The sequence below is a fragment of the Anguilla anguilla genome, chromosome 2 (assembly GCF_013347855.1).
Source record: "Anguilla anguilla isolate fAngAng1 chromosome 2, fAngAng1.pri, whole genome shotgun sequence".
NCBI classification, from domain to species: Eukaryota; Metazoa; Chordata; class Actinopteri; order Anguilliformes; family Anguillidae; genus Anguilla; species Anguilla anguilla.
In genome coordinates, this window is record NC_049202.1 from 19,523,625 (window position 1) to 19,546,244 (window position 22,620).

A 22,620-nucleotide genomic window follows, 5' to 3' on the forward strand; every position below is an offset into this window, starting at 1 on the left:
CACTGCATTCTAAAAAGGAGGACAACCTGGAAAGTTTTATGAGTTCAAAAGGATGCTTACGTTAACATGCGTTCTCCTGAATTAACGTACGATGCTACAGCAACTGAACAGAACCGCAGGTGGGGGAAAAATCGGTAAAACTCAAAACAATTTCATACCTTGATCACTAGTTCCCAAAAGATGTAATATTTTGTGGTATTGGGACAATCACTTCCCAATGAATTCATTAAAGATTTCCTCCTTTCATTGAAGGATGTGTTATACTATTAGTAAGCGTGAATTTAGCTTGAAGACACATTAAAAAGCTATAGATGAAGCACAAAAGTTAGTTCAATTCATTTTGTTTTACTACCCTTTTAATATTTTGCTATTGCTCTTCAGTACATACAGAGTGTTATGTTTTTCCTCAGCATTCTAAAAAGTTAAAGCCTTTCACAATTTTTGCTTTTTTAAACAACCAAAGCAGACACTAGAAACAATGAGGGGTTAAAGAAACAAGATCATGTCCATTGTTAGTACAATTGCAATGTAACATTTATTAAAATAATACTAAAGGTTAATAACACTTTACAATAAAAAGGCCTCAAAATGCAAGCGACAAACAGTATAAACTAAACTAAAAAAAAAAAGAATTAAAAAGTTCACCACAGTCGAGGCACCTCAGATCGTTCTATGAAAAACTAGAAATAACTTTAAAATATGTATCTAATTATTGGTTATTATTAAATTGTATGGCCTGTAAAAAAGATGGTAAAGTGTTTGAAGATGAATCTCGGTATTCAGCTAGACAAACCAAATACCCATTACAAGCAGAGTGACTTTAGAAGAGTTTTAAAGTATTCAATGGATTAATGCCAAACCAAACACTTTCTCTGGATTTTCTTTTTCAGAGAACCACTGTAGGTGCTCCTGAACAAAGTCAGTCCGTAAATAAGGGATTTTCAACCAGTGTCCAGGCCCTTCATGTTCTCAATGCACCGATGCAACAGTTCCACTGTGCAGTGCTTACATACTGGACTACCATGAGCTAAATGACAACTTGTTCCCCAAGCCAGATATTTTCAATGAAGTGTTTTCAGGGGTTTTCAAACACAGGCCCAAAACCCCTACACAGATTAAAAACACAGGCTGAAAACCCCTGCACAGATTGAAAACACAGGTTGAAAACCCCTGCATTAAATCATTAATTATAACAAGGTTCAATTCAGGCACAGGTCTTGAGAGCAAAGTACTGCAAAGTAAAGCCAACCACCTCTTACAGAATAAACCTCCACATTTGCACGTGAATTTACATTTGCACTTGAGCAATATTTTTTGTTTGTTATTCTAATTTGTTCAAATCTGGAAAAATGTTCATTAATGTTATTTATTACATACATACAAAATTAGAAAAATACATTATAAACTTGTAACAACAGCTGTGAATACATCCATGTAATCCTGTAGGCAATTATCTGGATAATTGATATTGTTAATACAAAGCTTGAGCAGTTATAACATAGGGACAGACTACCATGTAAGAACAGAATTTACCCACACACACACACACACACACGCGCACACATACGCACACAGACTGCAAAAAAAGAGAAAGAAAAAAAAAACACCTTGAAACACAAACAAAAACAAAGAACATGATACTGCCATAACAAACAGATCTCTAAAATAATACTGAGGACCCAATGAGTAGTGAGATTTTAAAGATGCCAACAAGCTCATTGGACATGATAGTCTCACACATTAACAAATATCTTAAACTTTAAAATAATATGCGGTCTTTGCGAAAAACATTTCCCCCAGCCTATACTATTCCAGGGTCTTCCCCAAAAGAACTGAGATGGCACACATCTATACTGTCACAAAAAACCTTCCAAAACATCTAATATGACACTGCATCATTGGAACTGCGAAGATATAAAACAGGAAGACACGTTTATGGCAAGGAATCTAAGCATTACAGGCCAATCGGTTGCATAGTAATAAAATATGGGTACAAGAACTGAGAAAACTACTGTAAAGCGCCACCATTTCTCCCCTTAAAAAATAATGCAAAAGTATTTTTTTTTTTACTGAATGCACTTTTGTTTCAATACTGTACTATATGTATGTAGTATGGCATCATGTAGAAATGAGCATGAAACAACAGTGTATAATTGGCATATTTTTTTTTTTTTTTTTTTCAAAATATGTACCAAATAATCATTCAAAATACACCCCTAACAGCTTGAATTTTGACATACGTTTCATATGGTTTTGGGGGCACGGCTCCCCATGAGATGGCTGTTCAGAGAACTCACAGGAACCCACCTAGAGTATAATATGTGGCCCAAAAGCCACCTGCATCTGCTGGCAAAACACCCCAAAGCCTCCTCCACACAGGCAAGGGGCGGTCCTCAGTGGGGGACATAACATATCTATGCAAAACAACTAGATCTCTAAATATCCTAAAATACCAAAAGTTTGTAACACACACACACACACAAATGCAAAAACCAGAAAAAAAATCTATTTTTTTTTATTAGAGAACTGTCACAGGTTCAGGACTGCTCTGTATCCAATTGTCGGGAAGACAAAAAAGATAACGCCGTGGAGCTAGTGGGAGATGAAGTCCAAAACAAAGGGTTATAATTGACCACGCAGACTACAAGCTCTGGACTTCACCTCCCATAAGCCCCAATGTTACGATGCTCTGATATTCGAGCGTACCTGTTTTCCGGTGTGTAGCTGCAAGTGGAATGCTAATCTGCCTCACTAACAGCGCAGGTACACCGAGACAGACTAATTAAATCCACAGTTGCAAGCAAAGTGCCTCTTCCCTGACACAGAGGTGAGTGAGCTTGCGCCACTCCCAGTCCCTCTTCCAGTTCAGTGGAGCTTCAGTAATTCAAAGAGTCCCATAGAGTTTAGATGCAATGGTGTAATCATACTGCTCCGTGATTCTCCGTATGATTACACAAAGGTTGGCAAAAAAACAAAAAACAAAAACCAAAACACAAAAAGGCAACTTTTGCTCTTGGCTTCATTTTTTTCCTCAGTCTTTAGTGTAAGCAGCCAGAGTCATATTTGCATGTCTTAGGCTTTGAGAGATTTATATATATATATATTTTTTTTTCACTCATTCACTGTTTCGTGTGTAAGGCGATGGTGTAGAATGCATTAACCGTCACGTGCAGTCAGACAGCTGGCCGATGGCACGCACAGACTCAATGACCGTGAGTAAAGAAAGGCACTTCAATTTCTTTCCAAACACTGTAAATGTTTAACAAAAAAAAAAAAAAAAAAAAAAAAAGGCCATTTTGGTCGTCAATACCTCTTCAGTCCCATAAAAAGAACCAGTTTGTATTTAAACTAAAGGGTTTGTTCTTTGTTTACAATAATTGTAAATATAAAAGGCTTACAATGACATTTGAGAATATATATCTTCCTGTTTGGCAGCACCCTTGAATCATAAAAATTGTCAACTTATTAGTTTTTCTGAGTTTCATTTTTCCACGTGTCTCAATATTTATCTACAATTTTGATACACATAAAGCAGAGAGGAAAGCATGGCTTCGTTTTTAATGTCCTTGATGATGCAAGGCAGTGTTCCTAAAAAGAAATGTTGCTAAGTAATGGGACGACTGACGCATGCACCTTTACTGTCACTCAGTGTACAGGGTCCTTCTGTCCCCACGTAGCCCCACCCCAACCCTCTTTAACCCCACCCCCCACTCACCTTTAGTCCCACCCACGCACATTAACCCACAGTCCTTCAGCCCTGCCTGAACCCCGCCTCTTGTGTCGGCCTCCCAATTTGCCTGCTTGCCAGACTTCCACACACTCAAAATATTTCACAAGCTGGGAATCAATTTGGCAAATGGCCTTAAATGACCAAAAGACTCACACATGACACTTGCTCATTACTGCAACAGTACATTCAGGTTTGAGTGGCTTAAATGGGGGCTGTGTTCACCTATGTGTATGCATGTGTGTGTGTGTGCGCGTGTGTGTGTGTGTGTGGGAAAGGGGCGTTGGACCTTATTATTGCTGTATAACTATTCAGTGCAGAATCAGAGCCACGGTCACCTGACCGGAGATGGCTGCAGGGAGGGGGAGGGGGAAGGGGAGGGGATGGCGGTGCTGTCGAGTCATCGTCGTGTCGCTTTGTTAGGTGAAAAGCTGGGCCCGTGCTCGCCGCGACCGCGAGACAGGCAAGCGTAGACGTTTGCCAGAGAGCTGGTCAGCAGGCAGGCATTGGTCAGGTCATCATTGGGTGCAGGAGTTCAGAGGTCAGAAGGTCAAAGGTTAGTTGCCTGTGGCGGCTGGGTGGTTAGAAAAGAGACAGACAAAAAATAAAATAAATGAAAATAAAAGAGAAAAAGGGGAAAGATAGAGAAACAAAAGAAAAAAGATAGAGAGGAGATTAGTTTCAGCTAGTGACGGCTAAATGACATCATGACAAAAAAAACTAATCAGCTAAACCACTAAGAATACTGGCAGACTATTCCCCATGACCTACACAATAACATCATGAGGGCTTCATGATTTCACAAACAGACCGATCCCCACCAGTAAGATGTTAAAAAAGCAGAAAATAAAATGAAATTTCTAGAATGATTTAATGGTTAGTAGCAGTCAATGGAGAACATCTGGAAATATGGAGACCAATTAAAAAGCAATAATTTAAAGAGAGTTTTGACAGAAATCAGTCAGCATCGTTACCATTCCCTGACTGCTATTAAGCATTAGAGCTCTTTTCAAATGCAAGCATTAAAAGCCTCTAATAGTGATGAACGCATACACTGATGAGATGTTAAGAGATATGGACTTAAAAGGAAATTAGAAATTTAAGATGACAACTCAGAACCGTATGGGTAATTTATGGGCCGAACAAGGGTTTGTTGTTTTTTTAAACTCAATAAAACTTTATTGCTTTTCAGGTATTTTGTGTTCTACTTTACATCAACATGAAAATATTGGCCTCATAATACAAAGAAACAATAATCATTATATTTAGCAATTCTGGAATCAATGTGAAGCTATAAAAATGCTAAACTACTTCAGCAAAAAAAAAAATTCCACGTTGAAAAGAACAGACAATTCACAGGACATGGACAATACAAAATTCACTTTCATATAAACACTGAAAGGTCTTATACTGTATAAATCCCTATAAAGTATATCAAAAAATATAGAAATGTTCTATATGGTACTGTAATATTTTTGTTCTTTCCTACAAAGAACTCAGGGATACCATCTATTTCTTTGCAAAGACATTTGACATTTCATTTACATTTCTGCTTTATAATTTTTTAATGTACACACATATTTTATATATTTTTTTTTTCCACTAGTAAAAACTATGTTCTTCTGCAAAAATCAAGAGCAAACACAACAATACCACAAAGGAAGGTATACTTAAAATGAAAAGTTCTCGTGTGGAATATCTTAAATCACGCTGATCTTTGCTCATCAACACAGCGCATCAAATTGGTTCCGCCCACTTCACAGTGGTCAGTTTAGAGACTCCTCTGTGCAGCTTTATTGTGTGCATATGTAAGTATATAAAATTCATGAGGTTTGTACATTTTCTTGCACATAATTGGCAGTATAAGGCAGAAGAGATTACCTTTATTTCCCCAAATCAGTGCAACTCCATGCAGTGATGCTCTACTTTCTTTAAATTGTTAAAATTACTATTGTAAAAGTCAGTTTTCAAGTTATAGCAGCTACAAAATATACTGCTTTCTGATCCACTGACATGGATGAACTCAGAATAGAACAGAAAAAAATGTGTCCCTCTCATATTTAGACAAATTACAGAAATGAGTGATGCTTATGCCAGTTTGTGCAGCCCTGTATGCTATAGCATACAGACATACAGACAGCTTTGTCCTCCTTCATATAGATACTATTTCTTCATAGGCACAAATGGTGTCAGGTCATAGAAACGCCCCAAATATCCACCTATATCCACTTTCTTTTTACTGAGTGTGGTTAGAGGAAGATTACATTGATGGAAAATAATCTCCACTTAACAAAAAATAAATAAAAGAAAAAAAAAACATTTGGTAATACAACTGTTCTTTGAACTGTAAAGAATGTAGATGCATGTCCTTCAGCCCAGACAACGAGAGACACCCGTTTGATGCTAGTGGTGTTTTGAGTATGTTTGTGTGTATGTATGTGTGTGTGTGTGTACAGTATGTATGTATAAGTGTTTTAGCGTGTGTGTGCATGTGTGTGTTTTTGTGTGTGTGTGTGTATGTATGCCTGTGTTCATTTACTTTTTATGAGCAGACATTGCAGTAATGTGTGCAAATTCGCCTGCAAAAAAATTGGAAGCACAAAATAAAGCATGAAATGTTTTCGAGGTTAACTCAAGGTTAAATCTTAGCACTTTGCAAAGAGTGTATTGTTCTCACCGTGTATACCTGTGTGACAGGCCTTAACTCTGGTGCTAAATACTAATGTTGAATTTCCCTTCAGCCCAGTTCAATTGGAAATGAGATATTATAAACGCTCCTTACTACTGTGCTGTATTAGGTAAACTGGAAGCACGGTGACTCAACGTGAAATGTGATTATGTTTGAATACAAATACTTCTGCACCTCTTTCGACCAGTGTAACATCTGTTGTTGCCGGCTCACAAAATACCAAAATACACAAGCCAACAAAGCAGAGGTCCAAAGCTGTCAAACGAACACCCTGGAGTAAAGCAAATGTACTAAATGACAAATAAAAAAACAAGGCATTTTCCTGAAAATAAATCAGGACTTTGAATAAGCTGATGGCTCACGGGGCAGACTGCATGTGTTTCTGTGTGTGTGTGTGTGCGTGTGTGTAAGTGTTCTGTGCGCTTTGGGGGGGGGGGGGGTCTTGTTATTCCTTAGTTCTTGGCAGCTCTACAGCTAATGTGTCTGTCCTATGAAAAATTATCAGTAGGTGGTCATTCCCAGTTTTACCTCAAAAAACAACAAACAGGCAAACAAAACATGTTTTCTGAAATTCTCAGTTTAGAAGGTGCAGAGCATGGGAAGTGTTCCGGCAGTTAAAATGGCTGCCGGAGAAAATGACATGATAATTAGAATACTCTGAGCGCATGGGCACAAGGGGCCTTTGGGCAAAACTGGCAGATGCACTCAAAACTGGCAGATGAACTCTGTGCTTAACTACAGCAAAACCAATCGCATGCTTTCTGTCCATTGTAACAGTATCGGTGTTTTTGTGGACCGCGTATGTGGACAGGTCTCTGAACGTGTTTCACGGATCTCTGCTCAACGCATTAAGGGAGGAGTTGCTCCTTGGTGGCTTATCGTTTTTCAACAGAAAAATGTGTTACTGCCTTGTCTGCGTGCCTTCTCTCCAGAACTATTGGTCCCTGCAGAACACAGGGAGTGTGCCATATATGTGTATCAGTGTGGCTGTGTACAGTAATGCTGTATGTGTGGCTCATTTTCACAAATGACTTGAAAGCTGGAGTCTCAAAAGTGGACCAAGGATACTCGCATGGGTGAGAATAGAGGAAAAGGTTTTGGGACTTTTCTACCTGTCCCGAAAGAGGGTGCCCAGCCGGATCCATAAAGAAGTAATATAGCCCAGGAGTACAACCCATTTGATTCACCCATGTGCCTACACATAAATGTTTGTGCCCTCACAAGTTGATTGTGATTTGACAGATCAATCAATTTCCCCAACTGCGGTCCACCTCGACCCCCCCACCCCCACCCCCCCCCCCCCCCCGACTGTGAGAATGGGCTGAACCAAATTTTGGGCGTGTGTCACAGTAGCAAAGGTCCTATCTCGCAAGTCGACATGGTCCCCATCTCCCAAAAAAAACAAAAAAAAAAAACAAGGAATCACACCTTCCCCGAGCGACTGTGTGTCATGCACAGGGTCTGAGCACGCTCGCAAGGCGGGGCCTTGCGGCGAGCAGACGCCTCCCGAGCGGTGGCGAGTGCAGTGAGCGGCAGTGTGGGATGCTGGGGGTCTAAACTAACCTCTGTCGGCGGTCACTATCCTTTGGTAAGGATGCACGCGCATGTCGTGCCTCCGAACCTTAGCTGCCACCGCACCTGCTTGAATGGCAATGACACCAGAGCACAGTTAGAAGACTTATCCCGTATACAGGCAGTGTAAGAAAGACAGTAGTTTCCTTTTTTTCGTAATGACAATACAAAAAAAAACGACTTAAGGCATCTACACATCGTTTAAATTACAAAAAAAAAACTTCAAAATAAGGCACAATGCATTTTTAAAGAGAGTATGTACAGAGTTTTTAACACCGCGGCAGTCCGCTGCCACTGAACTGTCAGTAAACCCAGACGGGGTCCGCGTGACTCCCCTGAACGGGTTTGCTGGCAGCATGCAGGCTTTACTAATCACGTAATCAAAGCACACTCAGGAATGGTTTAACCTTCTCCCCCCCCCCGCTGGTTCAAATGGTTTCCCCCAGACAAACCTTCAAATATGGATATATAATACTGATCAGACTCGGACCAAGCTCAAAGTTTAAAACTTAAGCCACGTACACAAACTTAACTTTAACTGCAATAAATTAAGTGATTAGTAAATGAAGACAGTATTTTTTGTTTTACATCAGATCGAGAAAGCATTGAACATGTAAATATACGGTAAAATATGAAATCCAAAATGAATGACACATATCTTCAATATACGAAGAACTATATACTCTATAGTAACAAATACTGAATATCAATTTTAATCACTTTAAAATGTAATACAATTTCATGCATGCATTGTAGAACAATTTTACAAACGCTACACATCATATAGAATACATGTAATAATCTACAATAGTACTCATTACTGATTACTTCCTTATTATATAAGAAAACTTTTGGATTTCATATTTTAACACACAATCACATACACACAAGATACAAAAATCTGTGTACAGTGCACTCACTTGCCCACATGCAAACAAACACACACCCACACACACATACAAACACCTAACAATATCTCTGGGATACACTTCCAGGGTGGACATCAGTAGCAATAAAACCGTCTGTCTGACTGCGTGAGCTGAATACACACACACACACACACACACACACTGCAACTCTGTGAAACAAAACAGGGGTTAGCACATAGATTAGCGCGCAGGTGGGACGCCGGTCTTGAGCGCGTTTAGCCTTTGGTGGGGAAAGCCATACCTGAAGGGTAAAGGAAGGGAAGGCCAGTTAGACTCCGGGGCATCCGTTCCGCGCGGTAAAAACACACACAACTTCTCCTTGCGCAGACTCCGCCCCCCGTGACCCCAGGTTGACCCCTCTGCATCGCCCCATCCCGCTCCAGAAAAGCCGTCCTGAGAGAACGCCCTCCCACGGGGAGCGCTAACTCCGGGCTACGCGGCTTTTATCTCTCTCCCTCCCCCCCTTTCTGCTCTCTCTCTCCTGTCTCTGTCTCCTTTAAACTGGGCAAACGACCCACACACAGGACCAAATCACATACTAATCAGAATGAACTTATTCAAAAGATACAAGAGACACAAAGGGGAAAGCCTACTCGAGTCTCTTTATTTGGCGCGCTGGGGTCTGTGTGCTTTTCCCAAAGAGAAGGGCTCAGGGAGTACACAGTGACGGGGAGTGCAATCCGGTTCTTTCAGCTCAGCTATTACGACTGAAAAAAACACGCTGTCCACGTCTCAAAAGTCCTAACACATCCTAAATACGAATCGTATCTGCGCCATTATAAACCAGACTAAATTCCCCTTTTTCGTCGTCTTAGTACACAAACGCGCCCCACTGTATTATATGAATTATATCCATTATATTCTATTCATTCCATTCTCTGGAGAAGGAAAAAAACCCATACTCCTTACTGAGCCTTCTCGTGTTCAGTTAGCTATTCGACAAATAATTCTGTCGTCGTATTCATTTTAAAATTATTTTTATTATTATACAGTGAGGTGTCTTTACAAGTACCACGTGCAGGGTCAAACCGCCTCAGCAGAGCTAAAGGAACTTACATTGAATGAAAGTTTGTTGCCTTTCGCCTTCTGAGACAACTTATTATTTAAGCTTCTTTGCCTTTGTCATTTTCGAACGGCCTGTTTCAACAGTAAGCCTATGTCCACCGGCCAGCCGGCGCCTCGTTTCACACTGAAATCCGCCATTCGGGCTCAGTCGTGGTCTAGCTGGAGGACAGCAGAACTAACGCGGCAGATGTGCGGGCCTGGTGGACCGGGAGAAGCCGCCGCTGCGCTGTGAGATGCCCACTAGGGTCCATTTTGTGTCTCCCACAGCCATAGTCACTTTAAAAAAGTATTCTGGCCAACTACAAAGCATAGGTTTCCTACGGAAAAGATGTAGTAACAACCTCAATGTTAAAGGAAAACTAAAGAACATTCTAGAAGGCTAGGTGGTCTTTTTGTAACATTTGCTTGCCAGGTGCCTTTACCCACAGGGATGTACGTTACATTTCTAAATCATATGTATCCCTGCAGCCTTTGAGGGGTCAAGGGGTCACGCTGAAGGGGTACAGCCTCGTTATGACAAGCCTCGCCTCCTCCCTACCGCCCAACATTGTTCACTCTCCCTGCTAATACACAGGGCCCCTAAGCTTCGGTGGCTTACCTAACACCCCGGTGGAGTCGATGGGGTACTCCAGAATGGAGGTGGCGGGGGCCAGCGTGTAGGGGTACTCGTAGGGTGCGTAGATGAGCCCGGACTCGGGTCCCTGGGGGATGAGGGTGGCCCCCGGGTGGGGTGCCCCGCTGGGCATGAGCGCCGAGGTCTGGATCTGTCGGATCAGGGGCATCAGGGTGGGGCCGGCCGAGGTCGGGGTGCGGAGGGTGGCCCCGGACATCACTTGGCCGGGGCCTGTGATCATGCGAGGGGCCTGGGCAGTGGCTGCCAGAGAGAAGGTGAGCGCGGCTACAGGGAGAGAGAGAGAGAGAGAGAGAGAGAGAGAGAAGGAGGGAGGGAGAGAAGGAGAAAGGGAGAGAGAGAGGGAGAAAGGAAGAGAGAGAGGTAGAGACAGAAACAGAGAGAGAGAGAGAGGGAGGGAGAGAAGGAGAAAGGGAGAGAGAGGGAGAAAGGAAGAGAGAGAGGTAGAGACAGAAACAGAGAGAGAGAGAGAGAGAGAGAGAGAGAGAGAGAGAGAGAGAGAGAGAGAAACAAATCAGAAATACCAAGTACCAAAGGACGAAATAAAGTTTTAAACCCCCTTACTCTTGCAATACAACAAGTCACAGGGACCACATTGTGGTGCACTGCATTGTGTGCAGTTCCTGTCTGAGCTGTGTTACACATACACCAGTCATAACACTAGCCACAGTGACACAATACACAGACACATTCACTGAACTCGCCAAACTCTGTTTGTGAATAGTCATTGTGAGCCAAAGCTGCGGAAAAGCGTTGATTGAATGCAAGGGCGACTAACAATAGAAGGAACGAGGCGCACGGTCGCCCCACCTACGGCAAACTTGGGTGTTGTGTGTCAGGCCCAGACGGGACCGCGCGGAATGTGTTAATGGCATGTTGGGAGCACACTAAACATGCACTTGGGGGGTAAAGGTCACAAAATCGGACCGAAATAGATCGGGGGAAGGAGGGGGGGTGCAAAGTCACGGCTGTTTTTGGAGGTCACGTGACCTCTCGTCCGTTCCAGCTTCAGGGCAGGCTGCGGACCAGGAAAGGACTTGCTGTATGACAGCTGCAGACTCACTGTGGGCGCCCAGGCTGAAATATTTTTTGCGCAAGGTCATCGTTAGTCTTTCTGTTTCAAACTGATTTTTGAATATTAAGACAAAATTCTAATCTGCAGTGAACACGATGAGTAATAGAATTCTAAACTTTGAATGTACATTGATTCATTAATATATAATATCTAATATCTCTTGGTTGTCAGCATGGGAATTTTAAGTTCCACTGTCACGCAAAAGACCTGCATTGCCAATTCTAATTGCAATTTTTATCTAAGACCTAATTATCATAGTAAGTGATCATTCTCACAAATGGTGAACTCAATGTAATGAAGGCAGCATGCAAAGGGGAAGTGAAGCACTGTTAAAGGAGAAGTGATGCGCTTGCCAGTGTGACTCGTTTCAGGCAGTTTGTGAAATTTAATACGTTTGGTTTGGTAATACTCGTTTGAGCGTTCTGATGCAATGCAAAAAGGCCCTCCTTGAGTCTTCCCCACCACGACTCATTGTTGAGCTCATTGACATTCAGTCGTCTAGCAACAAGAATACGCTGAGCAGCTGAGACTAACCAACCGAGTGACATCACAACCTAGCTTGTTCCAAGACGGCAGCGTGCTAATGCTAGTTGCAGTTAAAAAAGCAAACTTTAGCAAACTTTATTTTTTACCAGCAAATACATGTCAATTTCAGATTTGAATGTAGGGCCATATTTTATCTAAGATAAAGAGCAAATGAACCAGAGTCACATTTACCAAATGATTCACATCCCCCCTTTGCCAACACTACTGGAAAACAGAAGCAGGTCATAATGATGTACAGTAGGCTGCAGAGGCTGCTGCATGTGAACATGCTGGATGGGCAGGGCTGATGGTAAATGTAGTGCTATACGGTCACGGGCCCAGAGGCCCTGTCATTTGGAATGGTATTACAGCAGTAACTGACTGGAGCTCACTGCCCCCAGCTACAAGGGCATCTCACCCGATACGAAGAAGGGAACCGTTTTCCAAAAGAATCCACATACTATTTATGAGAACATGTAAGTTAAGAGTGTACAGCTGTTGTATGACAATTTATTGTATGACCAGGCTGCATACTTGTATGGATGTGCTGTGTAATTACTTCACATTCAACAATCATATTCATAATGTCTGGAACGATGTCCATTTTTACCACGCTATGGCAGCATGTCGGGTTTGCAGAGAAATTTCGTTATTATAAATTGTCTTTTTGTTGATTGTTAATAGCAGAATGGTGAAGCTAATTGGAAATTTCAAAAAATATATTCTGGAGAAAGCTAATTTTACATTTACTTTTTCCAACTGTTTATGCACTGCAATCAGAAACTGTAGACACAAAATTCAAAAGCAAAGACTCTGGCGAAACTATTAGGCAAAACTAGAAGGCAAAACTGTTCCTGCAAAATTATGAATGATTTTCACTCGCTTTCATATTGAAATTCCAGATCATGTTTTGTCAAAACACATCACACGTCTCCACATTTCGCAAAGTTTATGTGGAAAACCTATGTTTCCAACTGTCAGCAGTGCCTGGAAACACAATGAATTTCAATAATTACCTGTGCAAACATATTTTCATCATTCAGCTGCCAGAATCTTGTAAATATTTTCACATTTTTATATAAAAGTTATTTTTTTTAAATCCCTGTGCAGATAAATACTACTTATTTGGGGTACAAGCTTATTTTAGTTTTTTAAAACCTTCACAGAAAGTATTAATGGGAGCATGAATATCATATTAGCAGGAAAAGCCACCTGGCAGCCCAACATACATACATGTTCAGATGATAATACTGATTCCAACAAAAGGAAAAATATTACGACTAAAACAATTTTCTAGTCATAAAAGATCACAGAATGCAATGGGTTAACGCTGCCCCAGGAACTCTCAAGGATGAGAATATTACGTATTTACTGTGGCTGGCATGGAGCCCCAAGGGACCTAGCCATGGGAGTAGAACATCATTAGACGGGGTTGTCTGGGCAAGCTGTAGGGTAACATGTCTCCCCGTTGCATGCTGGGACTGCCTCGCTGCACCGCAGGGGTGCTCCGTGCTGGCGTAATCCTTACGCGACTTGACGTTGGCGTCTCTGTACGTGCCGTTGAGGATGGCCAGCTCCATCAGCTGCATCTTCTTCAGGCTGTCCTCTCCCTCCGCCTGCCGGAGAAACAAAGAGGGAAGCGTCACCGCGAGCGTCGCCTTCCACGCCAGCGGTTTTCACAGTGTCACTGTTTCACGGCGTGAATCCCCCCCCCCCCCCCCCCCCCTACGTGTTACCACCCTGTTGAAGTCCTTACCATATTACAGCAGCGGAAGTCTACTGGGCCTAACAGCCTTCGAGACCCCCCCAACTGCCCCTTCAACGACGTGCATGCCGGACAATTCAAGCGTGAACGTGCGACACGACGGCCGTGACAGTCGTAACGAGACCAGAGGTGAAACTCTACCAGATTAATGGAACTTCATGGAGAAACCCACAGGCCTGAAATCCACGGTAAGGGAAACTCTGTGGGGTTTCACCAGCTTCTCCGTACAGGGAAGAGGTGACAATCTTAATGAGGCACTACAATAGGCCTGCGTCCGCGAGCCATTTTTCATCCACGCGCCAAAAGCAGCAATTAACCTTCGACCCGCGGAAAGGCACCTGGATTCTGGGCAAACTTTTAATTTGGCTGGCGCTGAAAATATGAGATAAGTAGAAGAGAAATAATTGCCGGATAAAAGGTCCGATATTTTTGCAGACAGCAACAGGGGACTCTTGAGCAAGGCGCCGGGCCCCCATGCCCCAGAAGCGGTTAATTTAAATTCGGGGAAGAGGTCAAAGCTGAAACGCTCCCACGGTTTCCTGCCTTCGCTGACACAGGCGAAAAAAAGAAGGCCGTGCTTTGGAACACCCAATCTATAGCCAGACAGCCACAAAAAAAATCACTTTGTTCCCATTACCTCTGACCTTGTTTCTTTCCCTCTTTTTTTTTTTGCAACAAATTGGATTTCCTCCACGAGGGTAGCATTGCGTAAGGTTCTCTCAAAAACTCATGATTTGGGGTGGGGGGGGTGGATAGCGTGATGCAAAGTCAGATGAGCAGCAAAACGGCAGAATTTTGTCACAGTGAGACCTTTCACCTGCTAAATGCCCCCCACCCTCAACCTAATTTTGGAACGCAAACAGGAAAGCAGCTCCTGTAACAATCGTTGACGACCAGCTCACTTGGTAGTGGATCGGTCAACATGGTCCAGATAGCTTTTTTTTTTTTTTTTTAGAAAAATGGCGTCGCGAGATGACGAACTCTGACTGGGCGTGTTTCTGAGGGGCGGGGCAGAGTGACAGCCTGTTAAGTGACACGGGTCTTTGAGCTCGGGTGGTGGGCGGTGGCTGGAGGGCGAAGGGCGGAGGCAGCACTCGGCAGCCCGGGTCAGAGTCTCGCGTTTCACGCCCGTTAGCCGCTCGCCCGTGATTTACGCCCCCCTCTCTTCAAACAGGCCCGCACTGCTGAATACACCCAGCCCAGGGTTAAAGAAACAGATCGCATGTCTTTCTGTGGCCTGTCCCACCATTCCGTAACCACCCCTCCCTCCCCCCCTGCAGTCCACCTCTCTCTCTCTCTGCCCCTCTCCTTCTGCCTGCTGCTCTCTCTGTAGTTCCCACTCACCCCCCCCCTTCTCTCTCTCTCTCTCTCTCTCCCTCTCTCTCTCGCATATACCCGGCACCAGCCTTTCACCTCTTTTATTCCTTCTTCCTCTAATCTGCACATATTTTCTTGAAGATTTTTCATTTGAAGTCTTCATAAAACTTTATCTTTAAAAATTATAAATACTTTATCTTTAAAAATGATATTAACACAACCATGCAGAAATTATGACTAAATCATAACAACTTACATAACGTTATTAAATGAATAATGATAAGCACTGTGCACTAATGACACAACAGCGTAATGTCTTATGATAGCGTTTGGTATAGGGAGGTTTTAATGGTCATATACCCTTACGACGGTGTTTATGATGCGTTATGTCGTACTTATAAACGCTACGTAGGACCCACAAATAGTCAAACCATATTTTTCGCCCGTCCTCTCTTCTTACTCGGCCCTCTTCTTACACTAAAACTTTTGCCACCTCTCACCCCGTTCTCTATCTCTCTCCGAACTCTCTCTCCTCCCCCGGCCAACTATCTCTCCTTCGCTCCTTCCCTCCTCCCCCTCGCAACGCTCAGCGTTGCGGTGGCAGAGGAACACGAGCCCGGGTGCAAAGGCGCAGGACGTCCGTGCTTAGCGGAGTAGCCTATCAGCCGAAGTGGCCGGATGAGCCTCTAAATAATACGGTCAGGGCGAGACCGTGTGGTGCTGTCTGCAGGGCGGCTCACGCTTCCTGCTGCATATGGACGCTCCTGGAATCCTCTCAGCTTTCTCCCTATTTGACTAAAGTGAAAATGTGCAGGAGGACGACGAACTGTCCTTTCTAACTGAATACACATACACGCTACATGGCCAAACGTATGTGGGTATGTGGACACCTGACATCTTATCCAAAATTATGGGCATTAATATAGAGTTGGTTTGCAGCTATAACAACCTCCTCTCTTTCCATTGAGTCAGAAGAGCATTAGTGAGGTTGGGCACTGATTGGGCGATTAGGCCTGGCTCGCAGTTGGCTGTCCAATTGATCCCAAAGGTTTTGGATGGGGTTGCGGTCAGGGCTCTGTGCAGGCCAGTCAAGTTCTTCCACACCGTTCTTTGACAAAACCATTTCTATATGGACCTTGATGTGTGACTGTGATTTTCCTTCACTGGAACTAAGGGGCCTAGCCAAAACCATGAAAACAGCCCCAAACCAAGGGGTGTCCAGATACTTTTAGTCATGTATGTATGTATATATATATATATATATATATATATATATATATATACAAAATAAAATATCACAGTTCACTGATACACAGATTAGCCACACCACTTCAATGATTTCAGTGTAATGTCAAGTCAACTCCCACTCCACAGTGTGTCACATAAAGATGCAGAGTCAGTCAGACTATTCCCTGAGTGCACTGTACATATACCTACAATCACTTTAAAACCTATTCATGTGTATCGCCACCTTCTGCCTGAATATAAAGTAGCCTTATAAAAGCTGCAGCCAACAGGCTGTAAAATAAATTACTTCTGTCCTAATGGGTTCAAGCCCAACCCGAACTTGGTCGGCTGAAAGCTGGCTAAGGGCCTTGTAATGGTCCATTTTCACTGGAGAGTGAAGTAAAAGCAGCGTCTCTCCTTGGGCACCACAAGGACAATTAGCTGAGCGTATGCTACTGGCTTTTCTGTCAGTGTCCTGCCATGTTAAAAACTTTTTTAAAAAGACACTGACTATTAGTGAATAAGGGCAGTTCACATTCCAACGCCCTCATAAAAAACAGTTGACGAGATATTTTAAATCTAAATTGGTCCGAAATTATCAATCTCAAAGTGCATTTTTGCCACTTGAATTTAGTAGTAGGCCAGAGTCCATTTGAGCTCCTTGTACTGCTGTAAAAGCCTGCCCGCCCTTGACTGCATTCACCATCTCTCCCTTCACTTTCACACTTCTTTTCCCTCTGCTCTTTCTCGTTTACTCCCTTTCTCTGGATTCCGCTCCCCTGTATCTGCTCTGATAGACTCCATATCTCCCCACTCGTCTCCAGTGCTCTGTCCTTCACTCTTTCTGTCCGCCTCCCGCTCCACGCTCTACCTCTTCCCCGACTCCTCTTCCCCGAACCTCTTCTCACCCCGGTTGCTATCTCTCCCACACTCTAATCTCCACCTTTCTCTCAAATACTCCCCACTCTGTTTCACGTGTGCCATTTCGAGTTCTAATTTCAGCGTTCATTGGGGGCTGCTCTCTGTATGAGAAACACACAGGCCATGACCCCAGAACCCAGTCTTATAAACACCAGACATGTAGCTCACTTATGAGCCGGCATGTTTCCTTCATTAGTAACGCCACATCTCACGTTTTCCTGGTGACAAAAAAACAAACAAAAAAAGCAAACAAACAAGCAAACAAGTAACTGATCGATCAAACAAACCACCACTGAAAAAAAAAACAAAATGGCTGCAAACTCTCAAAAATGTGGTGCCGATCCACAGTACTGAAGCTTTGATACATCAGGCATGAAATATGACCACTTCTCTCCAGCAAAAAAAACAATAATGCAGTCAGCTGGAAATGAACAGTCAAATCACGCTGAGACATCAATGAGCCGAGTGGAAGAAAGAAAGAGCCAGACGCTCTGCGGCGGTGGTCCTGCAGAAAACGAGCTGAAGCTCAGGTCAGGCCAGGCAGCGAGTGGAACCGTCTTTATTATGTCAGGACCTGCAGAGAAAAAAGGGGCTCACGCTGGGCAGTACTATTAGGGTGAACCTTGCAGCATAAGGACTGCTTCCCTTCTCTGTACGAACTAGTGACTTTGCACCCTACCTGGCATGGTGTACACTTACATTCTACTGGTCCAGATTAAGGCATCTGCACACTGCCTGCATGTTTATGTGCTCATATCCTATAGCTCCAGAGTGAAGCATCTGCACACTGCCTGCATCTCTGTGTGCTGATATACTACAGGTCCAGATTAAGGCATCTGCACACTGCCTGCATATTTATGCGCTCATATCCTATAGCTCCAGAGTGAAGCATCTGCACACTGCCTGCATCTCTGTGTGCTGATATACTACAGGTCCAGAGTAAAGCATCTGCACACCGTCTACATATGTGCTCATATCCTACAGGTCCAGAGTGAAGCATCTGCACACTGCCTGCATCTCTGTGTGCTGATATCCTACAGGTCCAGAGTAAAGCATCTGAACACTGCCTGCATATGTATGTGCTCATATCCTACAGGTCCAGAGTAAAGCATCTGCACACTGTCTACATATGTATGTGCTCATATCCTACAGGTCCAGAGTAAAGCATCTGCACACTGTCTACATATGTATGTGCTCATATCCTACAGGTCCAGAGTAAAGCATCTGCACACTGTCTACATATTTATGTGCTCATATCATACAGGTCCAGAGTAAAGCATCTGCACACTGTCTACATATTTATGTGCTCATATCATACAGGTCCAGAGTAAAGCATCTGCACACTGTCTACATATGTATGTGCTCATATCCTACAGGTCCAGAGTAAAGCATCTGCACACTGTCTACATATTTATGTGCTCATATCCTACAGGTCCAGAGTAAAGCATCTGCACACTGTCTACATATTTATGTGCTCATATCATACAGGTCCAGAGTAAAGCATCTGCACACTGTCTACATATGTATGTGCTCATATCCTACAGGTCCAGAGTAAAGCATCTGCACACCGTCTACATATTTATGTGCTGATATCCTACAGGTCCAGAGTAAAGCATCTGCACACTGTCTGCATCTGAGCGTGCTCACATCCTGCCAGCCCAGAGCTGGGCAGGCAGCAGGGACTGCAGCTTCACCGCAGGCCACACTGCTGCCAAGGCCTCACCAACTGGCTGCACCTGCAGCATTAATATGCATGCACAGCTATCCTGGGAGAACGCTTCCGGTGGCTGGACATACTAATGCTGGCCATTTGCAATTCCGCTCCGGAGAAGGCAGTGTGGTCCAATTCTCCAGTTAACGACCAATATTTTACCCTTAATAATGAAAGTGAATGTTAAAAAGCAGGAAAACCTCGACGAACATTAAGATATTAAGATACTGTAAAAACTCCTGGGAGTAAAACTGGACAGTGAGTAATTGTGGGAACAGCTTGAGTGAGTCAGTGCTGTACAAGAACAGTGGGGAGTGTGTAGTGTGGTGAGCGTGCAAGGTGTGTGCGTGTGTGTGTGTGATGTATGTGTGTATGTGCAAATGTTTGCGTGTCAGCGTGTGTGTGTGTGTGTGTGTGTGTGTGTCTGGGCTGGGTTCAAGCTGAACAAAGCACACTTGTGAAAAGTTTACAGAAACTCTGATGAAAAAAGCTAAAAGCAACTTGCCTCATTCTCTCTCTCTCTCTCTAAGTCACACACACATGTCTCACAGTTAATCAGTGTCAATCTCGGAAGTGCGTTTCTGTTTGTTTCTTCAAGGGAATACTCCTCTAAGGATTCCATTTCTCTAACAGCTTCAAGATACATCTGCTTTCCAAAACATTTCAGTTCAGGAAGAGAGAGGCACATTGACGTCAATGAGCAACACATGCTCAGAAACATTAGCAAAGACACACATGCATTAAATACAGGCAACCACTGCCTGTCAGATTCCCCAAATAAATATTTTTGAAGATACTAAACCCTGTGGTGGTGGAAGTGTGGGGAAGCCCCCATTTAAAAAAAACCCCAAAAAACTCTATCCTCTCCCAAAAACACCAAGGGTAGACCTAGCAATGAAAAAGACTAAATGAGGCCCAAAGTGAGAATGAAAGGAGGAAGAAAAGGAAGTAGAAAGCAGAGCGTCGGAATGAGAGAATATGGAGGATGTCCAGGCCTGGCATGTCTGTCCCATTGTTGGCCCGGGCCAGATTAATGCGGGAGAGCGAGCCGATGTAACCACAGCCAGAGCACTGCCCTGTCACAGGGGATTTACCTCTCCACTATTTATCCTGCGCCCCAAAAGGAGCCACCGCGGCGTGTTATTCCGCAGAACGCACTTCGCCAGGTGCAGGGACCGTCCGCAAGTGTGTGCGCGTACACACACACGAGCAGAGACGCATGCACACACACACACACACGCACACACACACACACACAAGCAGAGACGCATGCACGCATGCACACACACACACACACACGAGCAGAGACGCATGCACGCACACGCACACACACACACACGAGCAGAGACGCATGCACGCACGCACACAAACACACACACACACACGAGCAGAGACGCAAGCACGCACACACACACACACACGCTCATCAAGTGTTCATCTGTTTTAGATGGACCCCGCAGGAAAAACAGACTCCACAGCTTGAGACCTGCAGTATCACACTTCACATTTATTTAACGTTCTGAGAGCATTTTGAGAGCGTTCTACTCCTCGCCCTCTGCTCTATTTGACCCAATCTGAGATTCACACAAAGTTAAATATGCTTTCTGCTTACCTTTTATACAGGGAACGCTATCTTAGCATGACGCTTTTAGCTATTCAAACACACACCTTTAATTCCAGCACCAGCCTGACATGTAATGACTGTGTAAGAGATCACTTTGCTTAATTTCATCATTCACCGTCAAGGTCAAAATACACCGCGGCTGGATTTAATGTAGGCCATGGCTTGGGAGGATTGCCTCAACCAATTTATAGCAGAGTGCACTTAGAGCCAGCACCTCTACCGCTAAGATTTTCAATGTGATAACCACATATCGACAACCTTTATGTCTTCTTATTTCAAGTTAACACAGCGAAACGTGTGCCAAGGTTAAAAACAAAATAAGCGTTGGCTAAGAGGCTCTTAGAAAAGTTAACGGCTCAGGTTGAGGAAAAGTACTTCAACAACACCAATGCAATTACTGCTTTAGAAAGGGGAAGTCAGAGAAGAGGCAAAAATGGAGGAGGAGGGACATAGTTTCATAACAATACATTCTAAAATACAATACTATATATTCAATTGCAATATTAAGGATATTAAGACAAGAGAAGGTGAAGTACTATATCAATGACAAATACTTAATGACATATATCCAAGAGCACCCATTGGAACTATGGGAGATTATAAACCTCCAACAATTATTAGTCCACATGCCATCTCTAGAAACTACAGATATATAATGTCGGTCTTCTGACAAGGGATAATCCTGATCCAGGAAACCACAGGGCTATTAGTTTAACCCGAACCCCCCCATAATACTTAGGAATCTATCCCTCAGGACGTCTGAATCATTCCTGGAAAAAGTAACACCATCGCTAAGACTGCTTTCCCCAAGGGAGATCACACGCGATGCCTCCCTGGCCATGCCACAAAAGCCACGGTCTCAAATTAAATTATGAGAGCGCATGACTTCAAAACAGCGTTTGACAGAGGACCGCCGGAGTGACGTGTCACAGTGAAATCAGCAGAAATTAGAAAAGCGGATTTAAAAATACGGAGTAACAGCTGGTATTGTATTCGTGCAGGGTGCCGTGCGAGCTAGACTGGAACCGATAGTTTTCATAAGAGTTTCTAAACTTTTACAGAATACTTTCACTTTCTAGCAAGTTCAGAAAAGTTTGGACACTACTAAATAGTTCAAGAATACAAAAATTGGGCAGACACCCAGAGAATTAAATCATACTGTAACAAAAAGTTCTCCAAGTGAATAATATCATTTTAAGAGAAGGTTATTTAATGGCAGGAGCTAAATAAGAATGTTAAGTAATATGGTGTAATAGTATCTTATGTCTATTCGCGCTCAACACCACAGACGTCTTCATCAGTCCACACTTACTGTAAGAATACCGTGTCCAATTGAAGGCACCACACTATAAGGATATAACACATCTCTGTAAAACATGCATAGAAAGGAAAATTAAACTGTTTCCACGTATCAACCATAGACATCACACTCCCGTTTATCTCCAGTCTCAACAAAATGAGACTACGGGGGATTTGATTGAGTTTCTTTTTAAAAGGATTAATAAAATTGATTACAGAAGTTTCTCCGAGGCTTAGGTCTGTCAGCAGAATAAAGGGGGGGACGTTGTCAATTAATTCCACATTCGACGTTGCGCTGTCACTGGGAAATATGTTACAGTGCTGATGCGTGTAATAATGACATTACGCACAGCACAAGCTGTGAGACCCTCGGGGAATTCAAGACCGGGCGCAGCGCTAGATGTTTTCTAGACCGGGGGGTGTCGGGTTCCCGTCCTTGAGGGTTGGGGTGTCTGCTGGTTTTTTTTCTCTCCGGTGCGTTTCAGTCCCGGTGATTTACTGCCCTTTGATTGGCCAGAGTCCACGGGGCGCTGTTCGTTTCCG

The 22,620-nt window shown here is 43.4% G+C and overlaps 1 protein-coding gene across 4 annotated transcripts in view; it reads right to left on the reverse strand.

Annotated features, from left to right (window-relative positions):
* Positions 1-329: 329 nt before the first annotated feature.
* Positions 330-22,620, reverse strand: part of qki2 (QKI, KH domain containing, RNA binding 2) — a 71,156-nt gene continuing 48,865 nt past the window's right edge. Inside the window, exons 5-8 of one of the 4 annotated variants that reach the window (XR_004763976.1) lie at positions 13,742-13,829; positions 10,581-10,880; positions 7,980-9,158; positions 330-4,301 (exon numbers count right to left, since the gene is read on the reverse strand). Coding sequence is in view for 3 of the 4 variants with exons in the window: in XM_035404555.1 (XP_035260446.1) it covers positions 4,285-4,301; positions 7,980-8,057; positions 10,581-10,880; positions 13,742-13,829 (483 nt within the window). In the remaining variant the exon portion in view is untranslated. Of the gene's footprint in view, positions 4,302-7,720; positions 9,159-10,580; positions 10,881-13,741; positions 13,830-22,620 lie in introns of those variants that run through there. The other 3 variants (XM_035404555.1, XM_035404557.1, XM_035404558.1) reach the window with 3 other exon arrangements.